Source organism: Lissotriton vulgaris, chromosome 9 (genome assembly GCF_964263255.1).
Source record: "Lissotriton vulgaris chromosome 9, aLisVul1.2, whole genome shotgun sequence".
NCBI classification, from domain to species: Eukaryota; Metazoa; Chordata; class Amphibia; order Caudata; family Salamandridae; genus Lissotriton; species Lissotriton vulgaris.
In genome coordinates, this window is record NC_141697.1 from 979,206,988 (window position 1) to 979,229,807 (window position 22,820).

Here is a 22,820-nt window from a genome sequence, read left to right on the forward strand (position 1 = left end):
TGTCAGCTAATATGATCATATGTGCTAGAATGAAAGCAAAGACCAAAAATAAGGGAACCTTATTAACAAACAGTTAACTAATCCCACTAGAGGGATGGAAAGGGACGTGAGTTGGCAAAAAATAATGGTGAAAAATTATAATGTCAGCCAATATTATCATAAGTACAAGGAGGAAAGCAAAAGGCTGTTTGATTTCTCTTGTTAAATGGTTTAATTTCACTTAGAGACTTCTTTTATAAATAATTTGTTAAAAACCACAAATACCACAATGCCTAGCTACTAAGAACAGGATGTGATGTAACATCAAACACTGAGGTTGCTTTAAATGTGTTACAAAAAACTTGAGAAAGTGATCGTGAGCAAGGTGCTAGGAGCACTGAAACGCGTAGATCGTGTTGTTTTCATTGCTGAAGAGATTTAAATAAATCAATTTGTGGAACTCAGAGGGAGTGCGCCCATTACTTTCGTCCAAGCGGCGGAGGAGTGTTAAATATATATACATATATATACATACATATACATACATACATATACATACATATACATACATATACATATATACATATATATTGGGTACAAACAACATTTGCAGGTACAACGCGTAGCTCCAGATCGAGAGGGCGCATCACTAATCCAGCACCTGCTAGCTGGGAAACATTGTGAACTCACTCTCCTCCTGACGAAAAGAGTGACGCTGCTCCGGGGGTTTTCAAGATGCGGCTTTATTTCTATTAAAACGCTGGCATTAAAAGTCTCTGGAAACGCATTAAAAGTCTCTGGAAACGCGTCCTTGGTCCCCCTTCTCAGGCAAAAGTCTTTGCCTCCTCTCTCCCCATGCTGGCGTGAGTTGCCTCGTAGAAGTCTGACGCCTGGGGGGGCGACTCGTAACTGATTGGGTACAAACAACATTTGCAGGTACAACGCGTAGCTCCAGATCGAGAGGGTGCATCACTGATCCAGCACCTGCGAGCTGGGAAACATTGTGAACTCACTCTCTCCTCCTGACGAAAAGAGAGTGACGCTGATCCGGGGGTTTTCAAGATGCAGCTTTATTTCGATTAAAACGCTGGCATTAAAAGTCTCTGGAAACGCAGGGCAGACGCGTTTCCGCCTTCAATGGCTTCATCAGTGCCCATTCCAGATAGTCTCTCGTTGTTTTATGGGGGTCTTCGCATGTGTTATTCAATTTTATGGCCACTCCCTGGTCATGTGTTCATCGGCCCCTCCTTCACCTCACAGGTGCCGGCACTTCCCGTTCCTTTCACCACTCAGCTGCATTCTGATAAGTGAAGTCCTCCATAGGAGCCCATACAGTGATGGATCTTCCTTAGACATCGTTTGATGCCCCAATCTTGGTTGGCTGGTGACCCCACGCCGGTGCAGTCGTGTGGAAGGTAAAGCCGTCCTTGGTCCCCCTTCTCAGGCAAAAGTCTTTGCCTCCTATCTCCCCATGGTGGCGTGAGTTGCCTCGTAAAAGTCCGACGCCTGGGGGGGCGACGCGTAACTGGTTGGGTACAAACAACATTTGCAGGTACAACGCGTAGCTCCAGATCGAGAGGGCGCATCACTAATCCAGCACCTGCTAGCTGGGAAACATTGTGAACTCACTCTCTCCTCCTGACGAAAAGAGTGTGACGCTGCTCCGGGGGTTTTCAAGATGCGGCTTTATTTCTATTAAAACGCTGGCATTAAAAGTCTCTGGAAACGCAGGGCAGACGCGTTTCCGCCTTCAATGGCTTCATCAGTGCCCATTCCAGATAGTCTCTCGTTGTTTTATGGGGGTCTTCGCATGTGTTATTCAATTTTATGACCACTCCCTGGTCCTGTGTTAATCGGCCCCTCCTTCACCTCACAGGTGCCGGCACTTCCCGTTCCTTTCACCACTCAGCGGCATTCTGGTAAGTGAAGTCCTCCACATATATATACATATATACATATATACATACATAGATACATATATACATAAAAAAAGAGGCAGAATGACTGGTTCATTGAGGTGAAATGTTGATGGTGCCTTGGGAATGAATGAAGAATTAGTGTGCAGAACTTCTCTATCTTCTAGAAGCTGTAGGTTAGGTTCCTTAATCATGAAAGCCTGAATCTCACCAATACACCTGGCAGATGCAATGGCCAACAGAAATGCCACATTCCACAAAAGAAATTTCAATTAGCACTTGTGAATTGGCTCGAATGGAGATCTCACGAGTTGCAATAAGACAGTGATCAACTGCCAGAGCACCGGAGGAGGCTTGATAGGAGGTTAAGTTCTGAATAGACCCTTCATAAACTCTTTCACGAGCCCTGTTGGACCACAAAAAACAATTGAACAGAACGTTGTCCGTATCTAAAAATTCACACTAGGTGCACCTTAATGGATGCATGCGTAAGGCCTGATTTGGCTATATGTAGTAGATAAGGTAGACTATACTTAACAAAGAAGGGAGGTAGAGTATAAAGTAGGATTCCTACTCCACGGGCACTGATAAATAAACAAGAAGAATCCTACTACCTGTGTGAAAAGGGGAAAAGAGGGGGGGACACTCAGTGTTGTGTAAAATACCCCTCACACACCAACAGGCCCCTTGGTGTCATGCCTCGTTCCATGGGTTTGGAGGTATAGTGTCTCCTTGTACTGAAAAAAATTGTCTTTCAGGGCCATGGTGATACACTCTAGGACCAGGTTTCTTGGTGTCTGGTATTTCCAAGTGTGGTTGTAGAGTACTTCTTCAATGATCTCTAGTGTCTCTTCATGGGGCAGGCTTGTGTACAGGCTCTCCACGTCGAGGCTCACCAAGAGTTGAGTGGTTGGATCAAAGGTTGTTTCTTCCAGGAGTTGTAGGACCGATTTGGTGTCCTTAAGGTACGTATTTGTTGCTTGTACCATCGGTCTAAGAAAAGCGTCTGAGAACTTTGACAAAGGCTCCAGGATAGACCAGAGACTATTGGTCTTCCGGGTGGGTTGTCAATGTTTTTATGTAAAACAACCTTTGATCCGAACGAGCATGGGAAGTACCTTTGCTCCAAGCTTAGCAGGACTATATGTCTACCACCTAGAGGAACAAAAAATTCTACATGAAAGCAACCCTTACCGTTTACAGATTGGCACCTGGAAACGGTACATTGATGACATTTTTATCATCTGGAACGGTGACGTCAACAGCGCCATGAATTTTGTAACCTGGCTAAATAACCAGAACGAATATCTAAAATTCACCAGTACCGTTTCAAGCACATCGATGGTTTTCTTAGATCTAAACATTTACAGTGAGGAAGGAAGGCTGAAGAGCACCACCCACTTTAAGCCGACCTCCAGAAATTGCCTGCTACGCTATGACAGTTTCCACCCAAGACATCTAAGGGAGAATCTGCCCTATGGGCAATTCCTGAGACTGCGGAGGAACTGCACAGAACTGAGCGAATTCAACCGACAAGCGAAAGACCTAAAGACTAAACTAATACAGAGGCAGTATCCCACCAGAACTATCGAAAAAGCGATGAAGCGCGCAAAAAACAATCACAGGGAGGCACTCATACAAGAAAATCTCCACGAAAAAGAAACACATAAAAGACCGATCTGTGTGACAACCTACTCCACCATATCGAACCAGGTGTCAAGGGTCATTGATAAACACTGGGGTATTTTGAATTGTGGAGACTTAAGCTTTGAGAAACCGATGTATGCACATCGAAGGGGCAAAAACATAAAGGACATAGTGGTCCACACTAGACCACAGGAAAATCAAACAGCAAGACTCAATGTAACTGGCATACAGGGTCATTTCCCATGTGGAGATTGCAGTTGCTGTCATCAAACCTAGAAAAGCAGAAATCTAACCTTCAGAAATGGCACGACATGGGAGCAACGCCAATTTTCAAACTGCAATACAAAGAATGTGATCTACCTAATAAATTGCCCATGTGGATTGGAATATGTGGGCATGACCACTCGACCCGTCAAAATAAGGATAGGGGAACACAAAAGTAACATTCGCTGCAAGAAAACAACAACCAAGATGGCATCGCATTTTTTGACACACCAGCACTGCATCAATGATCTACGCTGGACTGTCATAGAACGGTTGCCCTCGGAAGCAGGCCTGTTCCAAAAGGAACAACGTTGGGTGTTCCGCCTGGCAACTCATATTACAGGACTCAATGATGACATACCATGGAGCCAAGTCTCCTGATTAACCACATAACAGAAGAAGACCAGTAATTGTAAACCTGTTAATGCCTACCCTCTAGCCATCAACACTAAAACCGTTGAGCCATCACATGTAACACCCCATGTACTAATATCATTTCATCTCAGTGTTGAATGCATCTGCACAGAATCGTGGAAAACCAACAGCAGACACTGCGTTTTTTTAAAACTGAAACCAATGCCCCGGTTTATCGATCAAAGTGTCTGATAATCATCGACCAAATGCACCAAAAATGAAGATAAATCACGGCAAAATAAAGAGAAACCATCATGAGGAACCAGCGCCGATTCACTGACATTATCGTGCACACTTGGTCGAGTTCCGGCCTGTGCGCATGCGCGAGTGAGTACCGTAGAACCGGCATTGCGCATGCGCGAAAGGCAGACAACAACGCGACATCTGCATCGCATGAGCGCCGGACCAGCGCCAGCTATGGTAATAGCCTGTGAGTGGATAACGAACGGAAAGCCCTTATTTGGTCATACCGAATCCCGGTAATGAACGAATTACAGAGGTTTACATGTTACATGTGACTAGACCACATACGTGGAGGGGGTGGCTACACAGGTATCCTCCATACATGGTCATTTGCCGTTTCCGCCTATTAACCAATAAAAATATACCTTAATCCCCTTTATATACCGCCAAGCTCATCCATACTCCATTCACGGCGGAGCAGCACAGGGTGGTAGAAGGAGGCCAATACAGGCGGATTTCGTGAGTATTTGTCTAAACGGAATCGGACCTCTGTAGGTGCAAAATGATGGAGTTAAAAAGTGAGTAAATACAACAGCACTGATTCCACTCCTCTATCCTCATAGATTGTGGATCCACCTACCTACCTTGATGTCCAGGATTTGCTCATGAGGCAGTAGTCAACTAAGACCACAAGTATGTCTGAAAACAAACACATAAAACAAAAAACCCTTAGTGTACCTTACATGTTTGTGTGTGCTATATGTTTTGTATGTCTTTTTTCCTTTACAGGTTCAATGAACTGTTTGGGGCTCCAGGTGATTGCACCTGTCTGAGCCAACCCTATATGGTAACCAAACCTAATGGTTTTTTCTTTTTTCAGGACATGTAATTACATGTACCAGAGAACCGCTGTAGGCACATTGTAGCCGTCTTTAACGAGTGTAATCACTTTTTTAAATAAAATAGAACCCACTTTTCTTAGAAAAACGTGAGTAGGGTTGGGAGTTGTGCCCCGTCCTGAAGAAGGTACACCCGTACCGAAACATGTCGACGCACACCAGAGGTTCTGTCCCTAATTAAGACAGAAAACCTCGTTCCTTTGCACATTTTTTAACAGCACCAGCCAGGGGTACTGAATAAAGTTTTTTATTTTTACCCACTAGCCAGGTACTTTTTAACTTATCACTACACCTCCCACTCACATCCAATCCCTTCACTTGCACTCAACACACACCACACATAGTCTGATTTGTCAACGCTCCCGCGTAGTCGCAGGTCGAAGCGTGCCGCATCCCCTTAGCGGGGTGCGAAGACCCCAATGATGAAGCATGACACCAAGGGGCCTGTTGGTGTGAGAGGGGTATTTTACACAACACTGAGTGTCCCCCCCTCTTTTCCCCTTTTCACACAGGTAGTAGGATTCTTCTTGTAGATAAGGTAGAATCTGTTCAGTTGTCGAGGAGAAACAATGACAAGACTGAGAAACACACCACGAGCAGAATCTTTTCCATTTCTCCGAGTAGCATTTGAGTGTAGAAGGAAGAGGCGCTTTCTGAAGGATATAATTGCATTCGTCAGAAATTGTAGGAAGTAGGAATTAAGCGTGTTGAGGAGCCAGGCCGGCAAACTGAGTGTGGCTCATTGAGAGGAAATCCCCAGTCGGCTGGAAGTGAATGTGTGAACACTACGATAGAAGAAGAAGCTTGGTCTACTAGTACTGCCTCGCCCACGCCAGGGTGATTAAAATGAGCCAGCATGATTCTCTTTTCATTTTCTGTAGGATCTTTGAAAATGTGGGGTAAACACGTAAGTGAACGTCCCCGTTCATGAGCAGTTTAAGGCATAACCCCAAGAACCTGGCAGGGGAAATCTGTTGGCAGGGAACTTGCATATTTTTATGAGGTATGTAGTAAAGATATCTATGGTAGGGTACGGCCCCCAACTAAAAAAACCTTCTTTAATTGCCTCTCGCTTAGTTCCCACTTGTGACATGGATTGCTAGTTTGTTCTGCTGAGTAATCTGCCCACTCGTTTGGTACCCCTGGGACTTGCTCAACTTTCAATGAGATGTTGGCTATCATCCATTCCCATATTTGCTGTGCTTGGTCTGAGAGAACCTGTGATCTTGTCCATCCCTGTTTTAGCAGACACAACATGGTGGTACGGCAGTCTGTCCTAAGGAGAACCGATGAGTCTCATAACCTTGGAAGAAAGGCTTGAAGACCGAGAAAGACCGCCTTCAATTCTAGGAGATTTATGTGACATAATGCTTCCTGACTGGACCATTTCCCGTGGACCTCTAGATCCTGCAGGTGGGCTCCCTATCCTTCCATGGAGGAATCAGCTGTCATCACCACCCAGGGCACAGCAGGCAGGAAGGAAGGAGAGATCCTGTGAGATGTTTTCTTTGACCACCCACCATGACAATGCCGTGTTCATCTTGAAGGTTTTCGAAAGCATGTCTTCGAAACAACCCCAACATTGAGTCCATTGCGCGTCGAGCTGTTCCTGAAGAGGTTTCATGAGCAGGCGGCAATTGGGAATTAACTGGATGCAGGATGAAATCATCCCAAGCATTGATTTGTATGTCCTTACAGAAACACACCTTTTTGAAGATAGTGATAGTGTGATTGCCTGCAAGCAGCAAATCCTTTAGTCTGTGGGAAAGACCTTTGGCAGCTTTGTATCCAGGATTGCTCCTAGAAACACCACGGATCTGGAGGGGATGAAAGATTATTTTTCCCTGTAGAGCTTGAGGTCTAAAGATTAGAAAAGTTGTTGACGGGCTTCTGTGGACTTCTGAACCGACTGGAAGGAGGGAACTTTGATTAATCAATCGTCCAGGTAAGGGAATACCTGGTGACCGGACAGTCATAGAAAAGCAGCTACTGGCGCCATGCACTTGGTAAATACTATGTGGGGAGGTGTGGCGTAGTGGCATGAGCGACTGACTCTGGAGCATGGGGCTCAAGGTTTTATCCCTGCCAGCGGCGGCAGCTCAGCATCATGTGACTCTGGGGAATAGCTCACTTAATCTCCCCGACGGTCCCTCAACGCCTGGATACCCTCATGGGTGATAAGTTTGTGCTTTACAAAATGTGAACAGGGGCTGATTAGAACTCGAAAGAAAGTACCTTGAATTGATAATGGCACCCTGCCACCTTGAACATGCGAAACATTTGGGCTTCTAATGTATTGGAACATGAAAGTATGCATCCAGAAGAGAGATAGTCCCCTGTTTCCAACAGCTGCAAAACCTCCTGAAGAGAAAATCCTGAAGGGTTGTTTTTTGATGAAATTGTTCAGTAGCCTGAGATCCATTACTTGCCTCCACTTTGCCAACTTCTTTTTGATCAGAAAGAAGTTGGGATAGAAACCTAGGTTGCATTGATTGTGCAGCACCTCCTCTGTTGCTTTTTTGGAGAGAAGCGGGTGGATTTATTTTTGAGAACTGGAGGATGACGATGGGAAGTCTTCCGTGGAAGAAGATTGAGGCTTTTCCAGGGTGTGACAGTGCTGGAATACGTCAAACACCCATTTGTCGGAAATGATAAGCTACCATCAATTTGGACAACGTGTGATCGAACTGAAGTGAAAGTGCGGTGACAGGGGCCTACAGTACTTCATTGTCTCTTGTTGGCATCCTGAAATTTCCCTCCCGCTGATGGGTGTCAACGCCCCGGCTGTATGGAATATGTGGATGTTGTGATAGTCCTGCAGGACTGAACTGAATGTACGAGTTACTTACCTTCAGTAACGATGTATCTGGTAGAGACGATTCTAGCCGCAGATTCCTTAACGTAGACTTATCCCCAGTCATGAGACTGGATACAGAAAACGTTTCTGCCACAGCATCCCTGCGCGCCGGGGAAACGGCACCAAGTGACTGCGCCCTGATGTCGTCCTTGCCGGTGACGTCAGCGAGGATACAAAAGTCCCACCCCGGCGCGCCTACGTCAGTTTTCTTCGAGGAACTTTCCGCGCTACAACACAGAGCCATCACAACCAAAACTGTGAGAATATTGGAACAGTGTTCAAAAACCTAGCTATACAGAAGGGAAAGAAACAAAAAGGTGAGGAACAGCATATCCAGAATAGTGCCAGGCACTAAGGTACCAAGTCATGGAATGAAAGAATAGAGTACAGCTACTGGAAGCAAGCCTGCAACCAACAGACCAGCCTCCCTGGAAACAGAAAGCATGTGAAAAAAGAGCACAGCAGATGAAGAAATCCGCAACCACCGCCCTGAGCCAAGAAAGGGTTCAAGGCCAGAATGGAAGCACAACGACAATTCATCCCCCAACACCACCAGCAGGGGGCAGCACCTAAAAAGGCCCGGTGTCGAGACCCTGCCAGGGGAACTCAACCGTAAGGACTGCGAGAGTCAGAAGTGCAAGCAACACAAGAAAGCAGGGCACAACGAACCGTACATTGGAGATCAAATACATGGGCGCAGAAGTACCAGGCATCCGCCCACCAATCCCCAGAAAGAAAGGAATGGAGCAACGACAACAACAAGGCGAGCATCCCCCAGGGAGGGGGAAAGAAAAAAGCACCCACAGAGGACAGCCGCCCTGAAGCAGGCAAGTGTAGAAGACCGAGAAGGGTCCTCGCAGAAATGGGCAGGAAAGGCGGGTCGTGAAGGAATCTGCAGCTAGAATCGTCTCTACCAGATACATCGTTACCGAAGGTAAGTAACTCGTACATCTGATAGAGACTCCTAGCCGCGGATTCCTTAACATAGAATAGATACCCTAGCCATACCCCAAAGGGGAGGGGGGGTTCTGCGAGAACTCCCCAGCTCAGACAAGCCCAAGACACCTCCCCCCCCAATAGGGGACCCGCAACGGGGACAGGGAAAAAAGCCCTGTCCACCGCAGCAGGTATAAGTTACAGGCCCTAAGCTAAAGAGAACCTCATCATGGAGGAACACCTGCCCCATAGGGGATGTGTTAGAATGACAAAGAGGCAACCCAGCCTTCACCAACAGGAGAAAGCAATATGAAGGGGAGGCAGTGGGGGAAGCAGAACACCCCAAGCCCAGTCAACGCACCAGGGACCACCACCAGAAGCCCCAAGGCTCAGGCACCGCAGAGAAAGAAGAGCCACCTACAGACGCCAAGGAAAAAAGCCGAATACGGCGAGCCCTCCACCGAGAAACATACCCAGTGAAGAGGGCCGCCAAGCCCATCACAGCTTGAAGCCAAAGACAAGACTGAACGATGCCTCAGCAGTGAGCAGGCAGAAGAATAAGAACGGACGCTCACAATAGCCCCGCAGGACAAAAAGCAAGAGCTCCAGGGCCCAGGCCAAGGTCGCCGGCCACAGAGCAGAAGAGCAGGCGGGGACCGCCAGCTGCTGACGGACCATGTCGGGCTCAGAATATGGGCAAGCTAGTAAACCGTCCCACACTACCCCAAAAGGGGACCGCCCCAGACAGAACCGATCCACTAAGTAGTGAGAGCAGCAAGAAGAGGAGAGGAGTAACAAGTAGGACGGACCAGGCTGGCAACAAAGGAAACTATGCTCTCAGAAACACCAGACAGAGGCCCAGATAAATGGCAGGCAAAGGGCAAAACACTGCGGCACAACGCCGTATATGACAAAGCCACTCCCCAGTAAGGACCAAAGACTGCACCTTTGCAATACAACAACACCAGGGAAGGCGATGAACCCGCCAGGTGGAGTCTACAACCTCCCCGCATAAGACAGAGCTATAGGATAGCTACACATACCCCAAATAGGATAGGACACGTCCCAAGAAAGAATGGGAACCACTCTCAGGGAAAAAACAATGCCGCATCAGAAGAAAAAAATCATAGACCTGAGGCAGAAACCACAGAAGGCTTAGTGTTCAGCCAGAAAACTCATGCGTACCAAAGAAGGGGCCTGAACCAGCAGCCAACTGCAGAGCGGGGCCAACCAAGGACCAGAGTGCACAGAATCCCTCACAGAAAGTGTAACACCCGTCCAAAAACCAAATATCAGGAGCAAGTGGGATAACGTCTCCCACCAAGCCCTGGAGGATCAGCAGACCAACCTACTGAGGAGGGGGGAGGAGGACGACGGAGCACCGCAAGAAGACGCTGAATGACGGAGTCTGCATGAGTATTAAAGAATAGGACCCTGTCAAAAGGGAGGTCGACCAGACTCTCTCTAATATTTTCAGGGAAAACAGTATCGCGTAGCCAAGCATAGCGACGGAGAGCCACAGAAGTGGCCATAGCACGGCCAACAGCATTGGCAACAACCAAAGCTGCATGAAGAATAAACGCGGTCAACTTTCTACCATCCAACAAATGGCCCCGCAGATCAGCACGGGCCCCCTCATGAGAAACATGAAAAAAAGAAGAGACTCCACAGAATCCCACAGGCTAGAAGTAACCCTGGTCACCACAAACAAAGTGTTAAGCGCCCTCAATGCAGCTCTGGAAGAAGCGAAGGCATTACGTCCCCATGAGTCTAACCATCTGGTTTCCCGAGACGGAGGGAACACCACCACAGGCAAACACGGAAAGGCATTTCGCAGTAGAGCGCCTTGAGTAGAAGGGTGGAAAGAAAGACAGACCGGGTCGTGCGGAGCAGGACGATGATGGTTCAGTAGTGCCTGAGGCACAAGATCGCCTGTGGCAGGGAGCCCCCAAGCCCCATAAGAGAATTATGGAGTGACGCTTCAAAGGGAAGGAACAACTCCGGTCCACCAGAGCCCTGGTGGAGAATCTCCAAGAGGTTGTCCGTGGGAAATGGAGTGACAGGTTTACCCATCCTCAGGATCACGGCAGCCGTGGAAATAGCCTGAACAAAGGCAACACTGGCCTCACTAGGGCGCCGCAGAGGTGAAAGTAATTCCTCCGTGGGCGACGGCTGCAGACTGAGCCGCCCATCCCCAAGCCCAGGGGGAAGTGGCCAGCCCTGGCATATAGGAGGATCCACTGAGGAATGGGGAACCCGAGGGGCCCCAGGGCATGGTGGAGATGCCGGTGGAGAAGACAGCCGTGAGCCACTGAGAGAAGGGTTTGAGGTTTTAGGCCGTGGGGACGGCTAAGAGCCTCCCCTGGAAGATGGCAGTGAAAAAGCAACTACACGGCGCCCTGTCTCTGGAGAGGTACACACCAGCAGGTGACTGACCTCAGGAGAAGGGATCTCAGGAGACGAATCCAGGGTCCGGCGCGGTTCCGTGGAGTCCGCCATCAGCACCTGATCAGCGTCGACCAGCGCCAGAATGGGCCCACGTGGCGCCAGGCCGACTCCTGCCACCACGTGCTCTCCAGGAGAATGGGGCGTGGCCGACGCCGAACCGGCGAAGGCGCAGCACTGAAACTGCACAGGCTCGACCTTGGATAGGGCAGCCGCCTGCGCCGAGGACCGAGAGGGACTCTGAAAGGCACCCCAGGCTGCCGACTTCACCGAGGCCGGGGAGGAAGGCTCCCGGCACCGGCTCGACCTCTGATGAGGCAGCCGCCTGCTCAGAGAATCGAGAGTGACTCTGGGCTAAGTCCGGAGTCCCGGCGATCGCCTGCGACACCACAAGCAGCCCGTTGGGATTTGCGGCAAGGCAGGGACGCTAGGCTCCCACGAGGGAATAACTACACCTAGACGACGCCACCCTCCTACGACCTGAAGCCGAAACCTTTGGCGCTGGAGCAACTGGCCACTTGTGGAATTCCCCGTGCAAGGCAAGGGATCCGCAGAAGTCACAGGAGGTGGAGGAAAGGCCAAAGAAGCCTGCAGCATCGCCGCGTAGGCTGTCATTTGGGCCCTAGTAGCCTCTGCGAAAGGAAACGGCCTGTAGGGAGGCGACAGGCGGGGGCACCTGTCCTGGCGGGAGCCGGGGCACACTGCGGAAGGAGGACAAGGCCTCGGAGACCTACTGAAAGACCTACCAGCCGGTGAGCCACGGCCAAAGGGCCATGGCGAAAGGAGATTCCGCAGAGGAAACCGGCGGCTCCTTGACTCCGAGGTAGGGGACGGGCGCAGGGACGACACCGACCTAGCTAAGCGCGCCGACTGCAACTTCATCAAGTGCTTCAGCCGTGATTTAGGCTTTAGGTGTTGGCAGTAGTCGCAACTCTCCGCGTCGTGGTGCTCACCCAGGCACCACATGCAAATCGGGTGAGGGTCCGTCGCCGACATGGGACGTGCACAAGAGGTACACGTCTTGAAGCCCGAAGGCATTCGCACACTGTTCCACTTAAACGTCCAATCATAAGAAGAGAATGGAAGGCCTGAAAACAGGCCAGGACAGTAAACCGGATCCACGTTGCACGCGGAAAGAGAAAAAACAAACGTAGGCGCACCGGGGCGGAACTTATATACCTCGCTGACGTCACCGGCACGGACGATGTCAGGGTGGAGTCACGTGGTGCCTTCCCCCCCGGCACAGAGGGATGCTGTGGCAGAAAAGTTTTCCAGATCCAGTCTCACGCCTTGGGATAACTCTACATTAAGAAATCTGCGGCTAGTAGTCTCCATCAGATAATGCCAGCAAAAACCCTGTTGGGGCAGAGCTCAAACATCTGCTGGAATTGCTGTCAGGAGATATTTTGGCCTCTACTGCCTGCTCCGAAAGGGCTGAAAACTCCCTCTGCTGCAAGTTACCGAGCAACTTAGCAGTGTCTTTATCAGATTTGTGTAATGGCATGTCCAGTATTTTGGCTTATACCTCTGGGTGGAATGTAGTCGCCTTCAGCCAACCTTGGCATCTCAATACTGCTGCTCTAGCCATCAGTCTAACGGCTGAGGAAGAAAAATCCACGATCACATCTTGGATTTCAGAAGAGGCCTTTTCACCTTCCATCAGAATCTCTCACACCTCTTTTTTTCTTGTCTTCTAGGAGATACTCCAACAGAGATGAGATGTGAGACAACATATGAGGGTCGTATCTCCCAAAGATAGCCACGGCCAAGAGAACATCTTCCCTATATGGCAAAGACTGCAGCCTTTCTTATCCGGAGGGGCTGTGCATGTTGAGGAAGGATTTTCTGCTCTTCTCTGAGCAACTTAAATGACCGAATCTGGCGGAGGGTGACCAATGAGACATATAGGGGAACCTTCAGGAGAATTGCACTTTTTGTCAAGCTTTGGAATCAGGGTTAGCATGACTGGTAAAATGCGTTCCAGCTTTATAATCATAGAAGAAGCACTCGGTTTAGCTGGCATTGGAAGGTCACAGCACTTGGACGCTATCTTAAGCAGGTTGTGGAAACTGCAGCTATCCACAGGTAGAAAATCGGCTGCTCGTGGGGTAGGAAAGACTAGTCTTGGTGTGACACAATCATCCATATCATCATAGACATTAGGATCTGTCTGGAGATCACCCTCTTCTAATAGCTGGTCATCGCTGTCTTGGACAGCATACAGAATGGATATTGGAAGCAGTTCAGATCTGTCTTTTTCAGACCTAGGCGTGCTCTGCAGAGCAGGAGTAAAATCAGGGACTTTCTGCCTCAGTGGAGGCTGCTGAGCGGAGTTGGCACCAGGGAATCACTTGTAATAGTCATTTAGCAACATGCTTAAGTTGTATCCAAAGCAATTGGAATATTGATGGATGTTCACTGAACATAATGTTGCTTATTCTCTTGTTCCTCAGAAGGAGAAAACTCTTGGAATGTATCATATTCCTGAGCAAATGAATGTCCCCATTCAGAGAAAGAGTAATCACATTCAAGGTAGGTGGACTGATCCAGTCCACTTCTTTGTCCTTTGATTCTTGACACTTAATCTTTAATTGTGAAGATCAGTACGCAGGGCCAAAGATATCCTCAACCTCAGATTCCTGAAATCTATGAGGTGTCCTGGAAGCAATGGAGACATTTTTGAAAAATCCTGAGGCAGAGAAGGAGTTGCACCCTTACTGGGAATATACAGAATGTCTTTTCCCCCATTGAAGGAACGTCAAAGTTGGCACCGATGATGCGGCAGTCACAGGAATCTTCGCCGACGACGATGGCACCCACTGCTGTCCTGTAGACAAAGCGGTCGACGAGGAAATGTTCGTCGTCAGAGACCGTCTTGTTGATGTCAACAACAGTGTAATCATCGCGTTTTTGGCCACCTACATGATCGCAGTTATCGCCTTGATCATCGAAATAGTGGAAGTCGCCGTCGACGGTGCGGATGTTCCAGGCAACATAGATGGTAAGTTCTTCGTCAACAGTCGATTTTTCAATAAAGAGGGCTCCTTGAATGGGATTTGAGGACCAGATTGGGGTGCTCAATCAGACCGCTGATGAGAGGAGGATCTTTTTTCATCACTAGTCTCTTTGCTGTGAGAACTATGATGATGAGGATTCCACCTCTTTCTAGAGGAGGTATGAACCTCCCCTCAGTCAGAGATAAACTTATTTTTCTATAGACACAGAAGCAGTCTACCCTTCCAGTCTTTGGGGGTTCCTCAGAATAAAGTCTTGCATGGCCTAAATAGTCTTTTTTTAGACTCCGACATTCTGTGTGAAAGCACAGCCAAACACACTCCCAAACTGTACCTCAGATGATGGTAGGAGACGAAGAGATGAACTGGAAATCTGCAGGTCAAAAGGTTAACTGTGACTGAGCAAGAGCGCAGGGAGACTCCCCAACACCCGGCATGCAGTAAGAAATCTGAGGTATGGTGCCTTTGCAGGGGATGAGTGCATTAGGGTCTGTGCTCCGATTGGCTGAAGTTTGGGTGCATTACATTGATGTGATTTGGCTACCAACTGCTCATGTTTTTCAATGGAGTTTAACGCTTATGCTTCAATACTGCTTTTATTACTGTTACAGTGGGACTCCCACCAGGATGACGGGGAAGATTCAAGCATGTGAATCTATAAAAGATACAATGCCAGAGAATAAGCAGCTGCCACTGAAAATGAGACATGGAGCAATAACGTGGTCTTTGATACATTAAAGGCGGTTCAATTAATGGCATAGGGGATATACATCTCTTTAATACATCATGTGATTTGGAATTTGCTGGTTTTTACTGGTAGCATGTTTTGTTTAACTGCCTGACCAAACTTGGGGACTTCTTTATAACTACCTTAAAGGTAATAACCCTCATGTCGCTTGCAATGATTCATTTCACTGGAGGTCTCAAATATGCAGGGAAATGTAAACATGGGCTAATGAAAAGTTACTTCATCTACATCTTTTGCAATCAGGATAAGAAACATGAGTGACATTAGCATCACAAACACAAAATATATGTGTATGTTAATATGTAGAACATTAATATGTGTATACTAAACCATGCTGTCATTACAAGACAGTTTTACACTCTAAACACCATTTTTCAAGTCTTTTCCTTTCTTAGAGTTGTAGTTTATATTCACTTCAACTGGACCAATGTTGTTAACATACATAACTATGATTTCCAAAAAGAAAGCCAATGACTGAGCAGGCTGTGTCATACTCAATGACCAGACACCACGCTTATAAAGGTGAACCTTCAAAGTGACTAAATAAACCTGAGCTTAATGACCTGGTAGCTATGGCACCAAGCAGGCAGAATTACCTTAGAGCAACCCGTAAAGTATTCATGCAGTACTATAACCATAATGAGGTCAAAAGTCAAAACAATAAAAATCCAAAACCGTAAAATGTAATAAATAAAATGACAAAAATCCAATAAGGGGAACTGGAGATATGAATTAAAAAAAAATGTTAAGCAGGAATAGCACCAAGACGTACAAAGGGCCAATGATAGTCAATAGTCACAGTAGATCAGGACATAGACAACTGGACACTGACCTCGATGATGTGTGGGTCAGATACACCAACCAGACTAGTCCTGGTCAAAGATTCTACCTTCTGACTTTAGTCTTTTAATTACCAACTCACCAAGGTACTACACTTCTAAACCACCACCCCACACACAGGACCTCAGTGGAGACACTCAGACTCAGGGGTTTTATGCATAGGCCAACCAGCAGGGTGCAGTAACCACTAGATGCTCAAAAGAAAGGGAATCTTAAGCTTGTTGTGCCACTGTAGCTTTAACAAGTGGTCAGCTTTATGATTCTTGGAGTACACTTCTTTGCTTGAGGGGAGTGGAGGGTGACAAGAGGAAGCAGGTCCAGTGATTTCAAGGTTTGTCTAAGGTGGCAGACAGTAGGTTCAGTTCTCTTCTGTTCAGAAGTAGGCGCCTCATTTATGGATGGCACAAGCTAATGTGTGTGTGTGTGTTAAGGACTCCTGGGGCACACCGTATCAAATGGGGTAAAAGTTCCCAGGGCCACCCCTATTCACTCAGGGCATTTTTAAGTTGGCAGAAGTCTACGACCACACTAAACTTGGGCTCTGAGGGACTGAGAGAAGAGTGTTCTATGGTAATCCTAGTGTCCTCACACATCTAACACCAAACTTAAGTTTGTAGCAGCCGTGGTATCTCTGAAAAACCCAGAGACAGAAATCTGGTAAAATAGTGTTTTCAGCAACGAGTCAGTGGATACATGCAAAGTATTTTGGCATACTATTTCCATTCCTTTGACATGTGCCCCAAAGAAATCTTTCTAAAACCAAGCAGACCAGTCAAGCAGGATTTGACACTTTAGCAGGGATTTTATGAGGGCTCTAATGTTGAAAGAATGAGCACAGCGACTGGCGCCTATTTGGCTGGGGATACAAAACCAACGAGGGTGTACCTTGCTTATTGATATCGTAGGGGATTAGGATAATACATTCAACAACCCAATAAATAAATATCCCTTGGATATTACATAAATGAGCTGAACAATCCATCATCTTTTGATCAAAAAAATTTCGATCAGAAAAGAGACAGCTTAATATAGAAAATTCTCTTTACATTTTTGTATTGAAGAAATCTATCATCAAGAAATTTCAGAGAATATAATTAAGATACCCTTTATGCAGGGCCACTGGAATTATGCAATTGTTTGGCCATGGCGAATTTCACACAACTATAGATTAGCTGCATTACCACAATCATTTGCTGCATAATCTGCAGATTTTACCTAAAAAAAAAATAGTTTCTAGCTCAAATGGTACAAAAGTTACTAAAATCAGCGACATGTGACATCAGGCAGTGGAAGGCCCTTTGCAGAGGCTGACTGGTCACTTTTCTGTTGCTTTTTGCTAGATTTGGGTGTTAAACTGCTACTAATGAGATGCAACAAATGCACAGACAGTGTTAAGTTTAACCAGCATTAGCAGAGCCAAAAGGTCTTGCCTTTGTGAGGTTTATTGACTTTGCTCATGTTTTTTTAGCTATGTTGCAAATGGCTGAAAGTACTGTAAAAAAGCTGTATGACAACCAGCGCTGTCCGCATTATAACGCTTTTAAAAGATTTTCAGTTATGCTGCACTGAAGCTAGAGCTGCGGTAAAATATGGCCAAAAAAACATTGACAGTCAATAGATCACGCATAGGAGAGATCTACTGGCTTTGCCAATGTTTGGTATGGAATGCCATACGTTAAGTTATGAGTATTTATATAGTGTTTACAATGGCAGATTTGCTAATGTTATAGACTGGAGAATGCCCTTGTCAAGGAAATAGTGTGTCCTGATTCAAAAGTATTTTAGGACCGTACAAAAATTGAGAATGTGCCATATAAATGTGCTGAATGTAACAGAAGTTGTAGGTAGGCTTTAGGCTATGTGTTACTTTGGGTGCACTTTTTACAGAAGTAACCAGTAGTAAAATATGGCAATAATCAGTGTTCAGTGGGTTTCTTAGACCTTTTGGCCCCTGTACCACTGTACCTGCTGCACCATTCAAATTATAACCCTAGTGCCTGCAAGGTAAATGCACTTCTGACTGCTTGTTTAATAGTAAAATATAGCAATAATCTGTGATCAGTGGGTTTCCTAGACCTTTTGGCCCTTGTGCCATCGCACAATTCAAATCATGGCCCTAGTGACAGCATGGTAACTGCACTTGTGACTGCTTGTTTAGTAGTAACATATAGCAATATTTGGATGGCTCATGTGCCACAGCACCTGCTGCCCCATTCAAATCATGGCCCCAGTGCCTGCAAGTTAACTGCACTTGTGAATGCTTGTTCAGTAGTACAATATCACAATAAGTCAGTACTCAGTGTGTTTTCTAAACCTTTTGGTCCCTGTGCCACTGCTGCACCATTCAAATCATGGCCCTTATGCGTGCAAGGACAAATGAGGTAACAGTTTATTTTCAGTAATGTATGTGCTCCGAAAAAAACACAGTTGCAGACAGAATACATAATTATTGTGTTAGGTAGATAAACATGAAACCTTTCATTAATGCCTTTAAACTTATCCAACTCTCCAAAACGAGTTCCCACAGAGGTCATAAGTAAAGCATATGCTTTACAAATCAACGTGAAAACCAAGTGTAGAGCACTCGGCTTTGGTTGCAGTTAGACCCCCCCCCCCCTTCACATGCACACACACACTTTTTCTCCCCATTTTAGCTACTAGATGCTGATTTTCAACTCTGACATTGCAATGAGGCCTGCTCGTCAGACCTCAGTCCCAGTGCTCCTTCTCTAAAAGACAGTTAAGTCTAATTCTGATACAATTAGCTATGGACTTTAGCACAGCTGCAAGTCCCAAGCAAATGGTACTCCAGGTACCTAGGGCAGGGGTACTAAAGAGGGCACCTAAGGGCTGCAGCATATCGTATGCCCCCCTAAGAAAAAATCTAGAATAGCAGCTTCAAGGCCTTGCATAGTCATTCAAGTGTGATGCCACTTTAAGAAACATTTCAAAGTAATCATAAAGAACCACACCCTTTATTAGCAACCATCACCAAGGTGTGTGCTTCTTACTGGGTAACATCAAACACTCTTTACATTTAGTCAACAAAAATCCAATCTGTCAAACAATTGATATCCATTGCTCCCAACAAGTAGCTGGGGTTTCACCACAATTACCGAAAGTTAATTGAAAGAGACCTGGGGGACACAGGTTGGGCACAGCCCAGGTATCAGACTTATAGGTGAGTTAAGTATGCCAACTGAGAGTATGCCAATTTCAGCATGTCGAAAGGGAGGGGGGGTGCCCAGGCACTTTATCACTGGTTGGCTGGGATAAAGTGCACAAAGTTCTACAGCCATCAAACATATAAGGTCTAGCAAAAGGTAAAAACTGTGGGAAGACCCTACAGAAAGGGCACATTTCCTACAATGATCAGACCAAAGAACCTACAACATATGCATGATCACACCAAAGAAGTCATAGGTGGAATAGATATGAAGAATGGTTATCAACATGTTCTGCAAGACCTTACAATCTGTATCCTCTTTGGAGGTCAAAACAATGTATCCAATGAAAAGCCAAAGAATGAATAGGTACTAACTCTCCAATCCTTATGCCACATCAATGTAGAAGTATAGACATACCGATGTGGTTGAAAGGCAATAGGAATGATAACTGTGGATGTTAAAGTTAGATATTTACCAGCTGGGAGTTGTCTTCCCTGTAATTTGCTGCAATATCTTGGTTCTCCATTGCCCCACCAAGCAATCCTGTGGCGTATGTCTTAAGAGGCTGCTCAGCCTCACGGGCCCACTTGAACAGGTTTTCGACAATTCCCTCCTGCTGGCAACAAAAAGAACAAACAGGTCTTTATGAATTTCATTTAAAATGGAAGAACCCAATCTGGTGCAGTCTTTCTTAATACAATACATAAAAAAATATACAGTCTTTAGAGTAAGTGGCAATTTATCAGGTGAACAATTAATCTAGTCTTTTTGACAACTTCTTAAGATGAAAAAGCCATATGCCTAGAAAAAAATCCTTGTTACCAAGTGGCAAGGATAGTAAAACACTTTTCTTTTTAACAGACTGGACATCCAAAGGAGAATGATAGTTCACCAACAGTTCCAGACACCATTGAGAATTCAGTTTCTTTTGATACCAGAAGCTTAAACTCTTGACACATTATACTGCTAGAGAGAAAAGATAATCCTGCAGTAAGTGGTAATACCCATATTTTTGTTGACTATGACTCAGTCTAACACCGAGGGCTCCTCTGGATTTGCAATGAGGCTTAATAACTCACTAAGGTAGGGAAACTAAATTGCCCAAGCCTCCCATGGGTCTCATCGGCCCCAAAAGCTTAGGGCACAATAATTCAAATTTGAATCTTTACTTTGCAGTGAATATTGAAAATGGGTAGACCAATGTGAAATCTTGCACTATATTTAAAAAGTACAAACATAAATTGGGCTACCCTACATTCCATACCAGGTTAAGGAGTCACTTTGAACTACAATCCTGACATGGGGACTCTGTCCTACTTTTATGAGCCTGGTCCATTTCATGAGCACCAAAGCTTACAAATATCATATTCTCATCAGGACTGAACTGCTTGTTTCTGTCAAACATGGTATAATGGGTGAGCTTAGCTGTCCGATTATTATAAAACGCCACTATAGGGCAACCCTGCTCCCTGCCAGGAATATGGTCAAGTAAACAGCAACACAAGCAAGAATTTCCACTCTAAAGAATTTATTTTAAAATTCTAATTATTGAAAGGTTTTTAGACCCAATCACAATCCAATATGAAACATATTACACATTATTTGATGGAATTGAATAGTAAAATGTACTAAAAATGGAATGAAATGCACTATTTTTATAAGTAGTTAAATTACATAACAATGAGCAATTGCTTCATAAAATACAGGCCTGGAGTGGTTAAAAGGTCAAATGTCAAATACCATGAGCAAAAAGTAAAACACACTGACAAGCATCACGTAAAGTAAGATACATATCCTATGAATAAAGGTATTTAACTGCAGGATGAACAACTTTGCATTAAAATTTCAGTTCCCAGGAGCATTTAATGTGCAGCTTTATGTTGAGGAAAAGACAAATATGTGCTAGTCTAATTGATTGTTCAATAAATAAACTTAACTAACGTATCAATTAGTTACCCAATCATATGAATTTAAGCTATACAGAGGATTAACATATGGAGAACTGGGATTATAGGTAACTTATTTTTCGGTCACGGAATTCTCCTTTATATCCATAAATGAGAGACTAGAGTAGCAATCAATCAATCAATCATCATTTGTAAAGCGCACTACTCAACCCATGCGGGTCTCAAGGCGCTAGGTCTCAAGGCGCTAGGGTGGGGATGTTGCTACTGCTCGAAAAGCCAGGTCTTGAGGAGTTTTCTGAAGATGAGCAGGTCTTGGGTCTGCCGTAGGTGGGTGGGGAGGGTGTTCCAGGTCTTGGCGGCGAGGTGGGAGAACGATCTGCCGCCGGAGGTTGCTCTTCGGAAGCGGGGGACTGTGGAGAGGGCGAGGTCGTCGGGGCGGAGCTGGCGGGTGGGGTTGTAGAAGCTGAGTCGTCTGTTGAGTACGTTGGTCCGGTGTTGTGGAGTGCCTTGTGTGCGTGGGTGAGGATCTTGAAGGTTATCATCTTGTTGACCGGGAGCCAGTGCAGGTCTTTCAGGTGGGGTGTGATGTGATGTGGCTGTGGCGAGGGATGTCGAGGTTCAGGCGTGCAGAGGAGTTCTGGATGCGTTGGTGCAGTCTCAGGAGTTTGGCCGAGGCTCCTGCGTAGAGGTCGTTTCCGTAGTCCAACCTGCTGCTGACGAGGGCCTGGGTGACCGTTCTTCTCGTTTCAGTGGGGATCCAAATGTAGATCCTGCGGAGCATACGGAGGGAATTGAAGCAGGAGGAGGAGACGGCGTTGACCTGTTTAGTCATGGAGAGGGTGGAGTCGAGGTTGCGTGCGTGGTCGGTGGTTGTTGGGGCGGTTCCCAGTGCGTTCGGCCACCAGGAGTCGTCCCCGGCCGAAGGGGTGGATCCGAGGAAGAGGACCTCTGTCTTGTCCGAGTTCAGCTTCAGTCAGCTGTTCCTCATCCATTCAGCAAAGAAAGCTCTGCTACACAGATGGGATCCAAAACCATAATAGGGAAGATAGCATGAATTAATGAAAATACATTACAGAGGGAAGTCATGTCTACAAGGCTATCTGTGCTGGAGTCGATGTCAATACAACAGTGCGTAGCAAAGGTATGAACCAGTCTCCATAAGCCCGCTTTACAGCTATCTGGATTGGGTACATTCCTCCTTCCACATGACAGCAGCTGATGTTCTTTTTCGTCCCAAACCCAGCCACCACACCAAGCCTATTTGCAAGCTCAAAACCCCTTACAAGTTGAATGGGCCATGGTCTATTCAGGAAGATTCTGACAGCCTTTTGGTTACATGCGATATGTGTGGCAAAATCGATATAGCTATGGATTATTGCATGGGAAGTATACCTTCACAGACATCCCCATAAACAATAAAGAGCTACTGATTGTTTCTAACATATTTTGTCTTGTTTAAGTAGTATTTAGAGATCTTTCTACATCTGGATTTTAAAGAGATGTCTGTGCTAAAGAGCACACCTCTTCACCAAAGACAAGACTTCATTATAAGGTGAAGCGCACCTTGTCATTACTGTAGGAAGCTGGGTTTCTGTTGCAGTAAC

The 22,820-nt window shown here is 46.1% G+C and overlaps 1 protein-coding gene across 5 annotated transcripts in view; it reads right to left on the minus strand.

The window, feature by feature from the left end:
• The window catches only part of DCAF1 (DDB1 and CUL4 associated factor 1), a 1,123,544-nt gene that overhangs the window by 1,023,546 nt on the left and 77,178 nt on the right, over positions 1-22,820 (minus strand). For 4 of the 5 annotated variants that reach the window (XM_086938834.1, XM_086938833.1, XM_086938832.1 and 1 more), the window contains exon 6: positions 19,785-19,925. In XM_086938834.1, coding sequence (XP_086794960.1) covers positions 19,785-19,925 — 141 coding nt within the window. The remainder of the gene's footprint in view (positions 1-19,784; positions 19,926-22,820) is intronic. The other variant, XM_086938831.1, reaches the window with a different exon arrangement.